The sequence below is a fragment of the Portunus trituberculatus genome, chromosome 49 (assembly GCF_017591435.1).
Source record: "Portunus trituberculatus isolate SZX2019 chromosome 49, ASM1759143v1, whole genome shotgun sequence".
Taxonomy (NCBI): Eukaryota; Metazoa; Arthropoda; class Malacostraca; order Decapoda; family Portunidae; genus Portunus; species Portunus trituberculatus.
Window position 1 is genome coordinate 13,407,860 of NC_059303.1, and position 8,502 is coordinate 13,416,361.

At 42.9% G+C, this 8,502-nt stretch overlaps 2 protein-coding genes across 2 annotated transcripts in view; one reads left to right on the plus strand and one right to left on the minus strand.

Annotated features, from left to right (window-relative positions):
• The window catches only part of LOC123499357 (egalitarian protein homolog), a 60,816-nt gene extending 60,704 nt beyond the window's left edge, over positions 1-112 (minus strand). Inside the window, exon 1 of the mRNA XM_045247259.1 lies at positions 1-112. This exon is cut by the window's left edge and continues 585 nt beyond it. The gene's annotated coding sequence lies outside the window, so the exon portion shown is untranslated.
• Positions 113-522: 410 nt separating this feature from the next.
• On the plus strand, positions 523-8,198 carry LOC123499361 (male-specific lethal 3 homolog). The gene is made up of 13 exons (XM_045247268.1): positions 523-849; positions 1,820-1,995; positions 2,303-2,412; positions 2,541-2,582; positions 2,997-3,102; positions 3,813-4,013; positions 4,227-4,363; positions 4,683-4,817; positions 5,105-5,244; positions 5,621-5,714; positions 6,197-6,396; positions 6,544-6,628; positions 6,767-8,198. Exons 2-13 carry the CDS (start codon positions 1,825-1,827, stop codon positions 6,831-6,833), a joined length of 1,488 nt encoding a protein of 495 aa, XP_045103203.1. The 5' UTR covers positions 523-849; positions 1,820-1,824; the 3' UTR covers positions 6,834-8,198.
• The last annotated feature ends 304 nt before the right edge of the window (positions 8,199-8,502 follow it).

Genomic DNA, 8,502 nt, shown 5'->3' on the forward strand with positions numbered 1-8,502 from the left:
CACCGGTAATAAGTGAATGATTTAGCGATTGGGTCGAAAAACATGAGGACGCCCCCAAAGCACCGCACAACACCCTCCACCTCCAACTGCCACAACCACACTGAGGCCAGTCCACTAAAACCACACTGACTGCTGCAGCGTCCGCCAGCACTGCCGGATTCCTGATTTTTGTCCTTGTTTTAACGCAATATCGGCCTCCACGTGTCAAATTTAGATGTTTGTTATGCGCATCTTATATTTTTACATTAATCTTGTCACTTTCAAAGGTGGAGGAAGTGCATTTCTTTTTTTTGTTCGTATTTACTACTGTCTTGTATTACGAAGATAAAACTAGCATAATCATAAGAAATATCCAGTTACACTTAATTAATTGTATTAACTATTTTTTATATACTATTTTAATATAATACAACCATAAAATTCCTTTCTTGAATAGGGAAGAAATGTTCTGAATGACCCAAACACGACTGATGAAAGGGATAACATTATAACTAGACCAAATCTCACCATAAAAATTACTCAGTATAAATTTAATCACCACAAATCAACCCATTCTTAGCACAACAAGCACAAACAATGACTAAAACAGTGTCACTCCATAACAAACACTAGCGACTTGTGGCAACTGGATTTGTTTACAAGTGGAGAGACGCGAAACAGTGCACAAGCCACTTATTTTAATTTTTCCAGCATTTTCCACATTTGGCGCAGTGACACAGTTAGACAGGATGTTCATGTGTGGTGTAGGGCGCCCCTGCTCGTGTGCCAGGCAGCAGCGAGGTGCAGGCGAGGCGTGAGGCGAAGTAATGCTTGTAATGTAATCTGAGGAACCAACGCGGGCTATGTGATGTGAGTCTTGTCTCTTACCGCTGGGCCTGTCATTAGCGTCTCTCTCTCTCTCTCTCTCTCTCTCTCTCTCTCTCTCTCTCTCTCTCTCTCTGGAAATTGTGAAAATAAAGCTCATAAATACTTAAGAATGTGAATCTTGCTTTTATTCTAAGCTTCCTATTCTAAAACGTTCCGCTCTCTCTCTCTCTCTCTCTCTCTCTCTCTCTCTCTCTCTCTCTCTCTCTCTGATTAGTATGAGTTTAATTTTGCAGCATGCTAGGAGGTTTCCGTGGCAAAACTTCACTGGGTACTGTCCTAATATACATATCCCTCCAGCCATCTTCGTTTCCTGGCTCCCCTCTTCGCAGGTCTTTCACTCAGTTGATGCTATTGTTCAACACACACACACACACACACACACACACACACACACACATACTGACATTATCTATTTTTTTTATCTGTTGTTGTTACCATTTCCTTCTATCCCCTTATTCATTACCATATTCTTGTTCCCATTTCTTCCTATTCCCTCATTCATTATTATTCTTTTTACCATTTCTTTCTATTCCTCTGTTCATTATCCATTTTTCTTTCTATCTTGTTTTATTCCCATTTCCTTTCTATTGATTTTTCTTTCATTCTTCTGTTTTATTTCCATTTCTTCCATTTTGTTTTCCATTTTCATTTCTATCCTGTTTTAATCCCATTTCCTCCATTTATTATCTCTCTCTCTCTCTCTCTCTCTCTCTCTCTCTCTCTCTCTCTCTCTCTCCCTTGTTAACCAATAGCATGGCTTCATATATATGACATCCAATTAGCTGTGTGAAAAAACTGCAATGGGAGAGCTGGGAAACAAGGAAAGCTGGTGGGACATCTATATTAGGACAGTGCCTTATCTCCTTTAGTAGCATTAGTTTAATTTTGCAGCATGCTAGAAGGTGTCCGGGGTCTTCCCTGAGTGAGGCAGTGGTGTGTGACTGTGTTTCAGAGAGGATGGTGTCCACACGGGGAGTGAGGGTGAAGTTTAGCGAGGGGGAGCGAGTCCTTTGCTATGAGCCAGATCCCACCAAGGCCAAGGTGCTCTACGACTCCAAGGTTCTGGAAGTAGTGTTCAACAAGGATGGAAAAGGCCGCAAGCAAATAGAGTATCTCATCCACTTTCAGGTACAGTATATCTGCTCCTATAGTGCCACTCCACCTCTCGGTTTTGTGTAACGGGAATTGTGGACAAGGGCAACCAAAAAATATAAAAAGACCGACTTAAATGCTAATCTCCTCCCAGATCCTTGAGAGTTAGCTAAAAGAAAGGAATAAATGTCTTGAAACCTTCCTCTTAAATGAAGTCAAGTCATAGGAAACTGGAAATACAGAAGCAGGTAGAGAATTTGATAAGTCTCTGCCTCATTTGCCACTATGGAAGGACGTGATGTGTCAGTGTGGCTCTTATTGCATGCCTGGTGTTCCTTGGCAGGGCTGGAACGCCTCCTGGGACCGCTGCGTCTCGGAGGACTTCGTGCTGAAAGACACGGACGAAAACAGGGACTTACAAAAACAGTTGGCAGACAAGGCCCAGATCAAGCTGTGAGTTGCTATATATTGCTACTATTTGTATCACTCTGAGCTATTATTTCAGTGTTATAGTATCAACATCAGCTAAAACTGCCTTTACTACTGCAGAATGTGTATGTATAGCTTCTCTTTTCTTCCAGGTCAATGAAATCTAACCGTGTGCTGATAGGAGGACCTCTCTAGTAAGTGTTTACAGTGGTGGTGTGTGCCTTCCTGTCCCCTTAACCTTTGTGTACTGGCTCATCATATGCTTGAGAAGTAGATGAATGGTGTGTGTTAGGATATCTGCATTGACGTCATTATCCAGCAACATTTCCATTTGTCAACAGGTACATAAATGTTACCATCTTCAATTAGGTAATGCAAGCCTGGGACTGTACACCCATTATGTCCCTTTGCTGCCTTTCTGTACAGTCATGACTCACCTGCTGCTAATTGTTACAAAGCCAGATGAATTTTATATATAGTACATGTAATTGATTTTGACTTTTCATATGTTGGCTATATGTACTGTAGCATGTTCTGTGTTTGCCTTGACTGTGTGATAAAATACTCCTGTGGTATTGATTGGTCTCTAACTCTTTCCCAACTGTCAGTAAGGAACGGAAGAGAAAACGTCGACTGTCAGAGACAATAAGGGAGACCATTGAGAGGGAGAGACAGGAGAGAGAACAGCAGGAGGAATCTGAAACAAGCTCTCAGGTGGGTAAACAAAAACAGTCTCATTAATATTATGACTCTCGCTTGTATTCAGAAATGCCTTCCCCTCTCACAATGACAATTTTTCAAGGCCACAGAGACAAGTAGCTGGGTTTTTCAAGATAGTTTTTCTTTTTAATTAACTAGAAATCCTGCCAGTCTTTTTAATTAACTAGAAATCCTGCCAGTGTATCTCTAGAACGATAATAATGCTCTTAAAACATGAGTATCTTCAACTGGAGTCCTTGGAAAGCAGTGATGGTGAGAGAGCAAAGTGCCAATCTATTTTTATCTTGGATGCTTCACTCCTCTCTTAGGACTTGAATCCAAGGAGTGGCCATGAAAGGAAAGTTGTCATCATTGCCTGTTCTGCCGTTCCCTCCTTTGCATTGTGAAAGCCTCACCCCTCACCTGTCTGTCTTCCTCCAACGAAACTTGATCCACTCCTTAAAATGAATAGTGTACAAGACTCAAAAGGCAATGGAAATCAAGTATGCTAAAACTCATCCTAGTTATTTTCAACAATTGGCTAATGCTGTAAAAACAACTAAGCATAATGATCAATATAGCATCAGAGCATTGCAGAACAGCCATACCCAAACTGCCTCTTAGAACTGGTAGAACTAAAGCACTGCATAGCCACTAATACAAACACACCTTGTCACTTCTGAGCCCGACAGTGTTGAAGACTCATGACCACCGTGCCTCAACAGACTGGGACGACAGTGACAGAGGAGGATGAGCGGGGCTGGCCATTGTCTGAGGGCGGCAGCACCACCGGGGGCGAGGACGAGGAGGACGAGGATGAAGGTGAGGCGGCCAGTGAGGACGACCGCCACTTTCCCCTGGTGATCCCGGACAACCTGAGGGCCGTGCTGGAGCGGGACTACCACCTCATCAATGACAAGAACAAGGTGTGCCAGTGCTGTGTTGCTGTGTTGCTGCACCTCTTGCCTCTTCATTCCTGTTTTATGTGCTTTGTTTGGAATGGAATACATGTGATTTTCAACTTAGTCTTTCATTGTACATATTGTTCTGTTATTTTGTTGGTTTCTTTGTATTTGTGTTTTGAGATGTGTGGTTGCTGTTCATTTTTCACTTATTGACTGACACTTTCTCTGTGGCAGCTGCTGGACCTTCCCACAGAGAAGACAGTCCTCAGCCTCCTGGAAAACTATGTGAGGTTCTTTGCCATGCGCTACTTGGCCAGAACACGAGAGAAGAGGCGCACGGAGATCAAGGAGAAGGACAAATGCTTCATGACGTGAGTACTTTGATGTGGCAATTCTGGTGCTCTGCCATTTCTTTTTGGCAGTGACATTACTGTTGAGATATTCTGTACCAATGTGCTACTTACCCTCTTGTCTGGTGGTGAAGTAAAGGCTGCCCCTCTTTCTTCAAGAGACCTCATGTCTTGTGAGTGTTTGTATGTCATGAAACACCTTGCCTCAGCTACTCTCTTATAAGGAAGCTGAGGCTGGTGTATGGTTCTTATATATTTATTAAGTAATAGCCTGAGATCACAAGGATCAGATGTCTTTGCTTTATAAAGCACGTGTATGAGTGGTCACCTCCATACCCAGGCTGGACCTGTGCAAGGAGGTGATGGACGGCCTGCGGGTGTGCTTTGACTTCCACATTGAGACACTGCTGCTGTACGCCCCCGAGAGACGACAGGCGGAGCGTCTGCGCACCGCACAGCCGGTCTACTCCAAGCAGTGAGTGTGTCCTCTTAACTGTACAGTCACCTTCCTACTTGTTCAAACACTTCCTGCTGATATTTCCAGTAAAAGTAAAATCTCATCCTTTTTTGTACACGTCAGCTGTCCCTGCTAAAACTGCCTCTGTGTTCCACCACTGTATTACTTCATGGAGTTGTAACCCACACTGATGCAGGATTCCACTACATGATGGTTTTGATGGGAATTCAAGGCTGGCAGTGGAGCAGTGGAGCAGCTGTGACGGAGGAGCTAGAGAGTGCTTACTGATTTTTGTTTGCCTTCAGGGAGGTGGACGGTGATGGAGCAGTGGTAGTGGAGGACCGAGAGAGTGTGGAGAGTTTGTGTGGAGACAAGGATGATCTTGAGAATGAGATGATGCGAGCCAAGGCAGAGCTCAGCCAGAAGGAGGAAGAGAAGGCTAAAGGTAAGGAGTGGAGTGGAGTGGAGTGTTGTGGTGTTTGTTGCTTTGTTGTGGTGATACAGGCAGACAAGCAGATCAAAAGACTCTAGTTAGGATATTTGTCTATGTATGCCTTTTTAAGAGATTTATATGGCATTATGAAGTGGTTTATATGTTTTGCCTTGATAACAAGACTGGAGATTTGTTTGAAAAACACTTTATAATGGCAAACTTAAGAACTGTTGTGAGTTGTCATTAAAAACAAGTGAATTGAAAGTATCTTGCTACATTGTACAAATATTATACTGCTTTAACTTAATGAACGTGTTAAAGATTCAAGACCGGCAGTGTCATGCTTACTGTACTGATGCTGCCTTGCTAACTGTGGTTGTGCCGGCAGAGAGCGGGGGAAGGCGAATGCTGCGCTCCAAGAGGCCTCTGTCTGGGGACTCCTGCTCTAACACTGACCGGGAGAAGGGCGTCTCCCTGGCATGGTGAGCCATGGCTGCCCTCCTGGAGGGTAGAGAAGGAAGGACTGCCGTTATTCATGTTGTTACTACTAAGAGTATTACAACTACTATTACTTATGACTAGAAAAGATCTTCAGTGGGAAGTATGTCAACATGAATGTTGCTTCAAACATTCTGATCAGGATCTGTGGACTCACCAGGCATAGGAACAAAGTGTTATGAGTCCTCCACACAACGGGAGTTTTTAGAGAGAGATTTTAGTTCACAGCAGCTTGTGGCAGGTGTCTGCAGTGCCGTCACCACCAGCACCGTCTGATAGGCCAAAAAAACAAATAGCTTTAAAATATAGTGTGTGAATTGGCTGGGTTTAATTTTAGTGAACAGCAAGTACATACACCTTTGTTAAAAACTAAAATAGATAATGTTGCATGTTTTTACCAGCTTGAACTGCCTCATGTTGATAATGTACGTTGCATATTGTTGACAAATGTGTGTTTGTCTCCCAGTGAGTCAGGACGCAGCACCCCCACCACAGTGACTTCTGTGGGCAGCACGGCAGGTGTCAGCAGCCTGGGCCGCAGCACCCTCCCCTACGCCAACCTGCAGCACAACCACCTCCAGGACTGGACGCTGCTGCCGGACCCCTACAGACACCCGCCGCCGCCAGTGCTGCTGTACGGCCACATCCATCTCCTCAGGCTGTTTGGTAGGCCACTCCGCCCTGCTTTGCTTCAGTGTGGGAAACTTTTGTAAGATGAAAGTATGGAGGCATTTCGTGCTCATATACTTGTACTGTGTGTAGGCTGATGAAAAACATTTAAAGAAGGTTTCTAATGCTGCTTTGTTCCAACAGTGAAGCTGCCAGAGATCCTATACAGAATGAATCTGTCTGAAAGTAAGAAGAAAGCCATCAGTAAACACCTCGATTTGTTCCTTGAGTAAGTATTGTACAAATGCACAGTGAAACTCTTAATGACATTGAGAAATAAACATTATTGAAATGAAAAAACAAAAAATTGTAAAGGTTTATCTTACAGTCAGTTTAGTGTTGTTTGATGCAAACTGTTGTTTTGCAGATACATCAGCACACACAGTGAGGAACTCTTCCTTGAGTCACACTACATCAACAACATGGATGTGTGATTCACTCAAGCTCTTCACTTCACCACAATATAATTCATAATGTCTTTCGCAAGCTGCAGACTGAACTTAGTACTGTAAGCAGTGTTGACTTCCTGTCAGTGGGAGATTGACATCATTAAGATAGCATTATGTGGAGCAGGTATGCCTGTGAGGCAAGGCATTGTAACAGGGCATGATGAGGATGAAAGGAGAGTTGTTGTGGATGCATGAATGGAGTTGAGTGTGGCTGCCTGTGCGAAGGATGTTCCTCTGCATCTGTCTGTAGAGAAGAGGATAAGTTTGTTGTTTTGCAGTAGAGGGGACACCACCTCTGCTGTAGGCTCTTGTGAATATTGTTGAACTGCACAGCCATCCTGAAGCTGTGTGTTGTTGTGACAACCGGATCTTTGTATCTTAGAGACTCAGACATGGATGTGAGGGAGTCAATGTGGAGATACTATTGTCTTGTCTTACCCTTATAAGGGAAATGTCTTTTAGTGTGTAGGTTGCTAGACTTAAGACTTCAACTGCAGAAGGACAGGTCTTCAACTCTTCTAACTTACCAAATTGTCTTTGTGATGTAAAGAATGTGTGGCAACTTAGCATGTATTGGCTAAGGCCACGCTATAAAGTTTCACCTTGATGAGGCAGACACACTGGATGGCAAGTGTACCTGTCAGCACACAGTCCTTAGACCAGAGCGAGTGCTTCGATAGGAATTGGTGTAAAAAGTGCACCAAGGATGGTAGTGAGCAGAAAAGGAGCATTGGTAAAAATTGATCACTTGCTAGAGTCTGACAGTGAGAGAGTGTGATACATAACTCATTCCCATCTACATTAACTTCCTTGTTCGAACAATAACTCCGACAGAATGACAGAAGTATTACAAAACTTTTGAGTGCCATGCAGTATTTCCCTATGTCTGCACCTTGAAAAGCAACAAATGGTGTCCGGCAGTTCCCTGTGCTCACTGTGTCAGCTACACTGCTTTCCCTTTAGTGTCAAGCACATTCCAGAAACAATGACAGGAGTTCTAATCATTGTGAGAGTGACACTATAACATGAACTTGTAACAACTCTACTGTCACTTGTTATGTTGTGTGCTTCTGCTGGAGTACAAGGCTGGGAGTCCAGTAATCCCTTTAAGAAAACATTGCCATAACTCAGAAACATGAACCTTGTGCCTGCCTTGAACCCACAGACAAGCAAGGTGGGTCAAGTGCCACAGACTGGTGCCAAATGGTGAGATTAATTTCATCAAGTGATATTTTGCATTTGGTTGCAGTTTTTCCTTAAATGAAAGTAAGATACAAGTTGTCTGTAGTGAAGGAAGTATGTGTTGTCCATGTACTGCTGTGTTGATGTCATTAAACTGTGCTACAGCAAGTCTTAGTTTACCCTGAATACTTTTTACTGATTCATTAAGAGACAACAACAACAATAGCAGTGGGTATTTAACATACTGTTTTATAATATAAAATTTCAATATATGTATTTCCAATGCTATGCTGTTAAATACATCACTATGATAATTTTTAACTTCAAATTCTGTTGCTGCTGCTGCTGTCATTTGTATCAGTGAGAGACAAGTCCTGGCTGGGATGTGAACATGGAAAGGTTTATTGCATTACAAGTTTTAAAGTGTCAATTTACTTGCAAAATTAGTTAAGCTTTTAAAACAAGCAATCTC

Bases quoted from the DNA above. Each gene is read 5' to 3' on its own strand.
- LOC123499361 (XM_045247268.1), top strand. From the start codon at position 1,825: ATGGTGTCCACACGGGGAGTGAGGGTGAAGTTTAGCGAGGGGGAGCGA. The intron at 3,103-3,812 runs GTGGGTAAACAA...GTGCCTCAACAG, and splicing joins AATCTGAAACAAGCTCTCAG to ACTGGGACGACAGTGACAGA. The intron at 4,818-5,104 runs GTGAGTGTGTCC...GTTTGCCTTCAG, and splicing joins CAGCCGGTCTACTCCAAGCA to GGAGGTGGACGGTGATGGAG.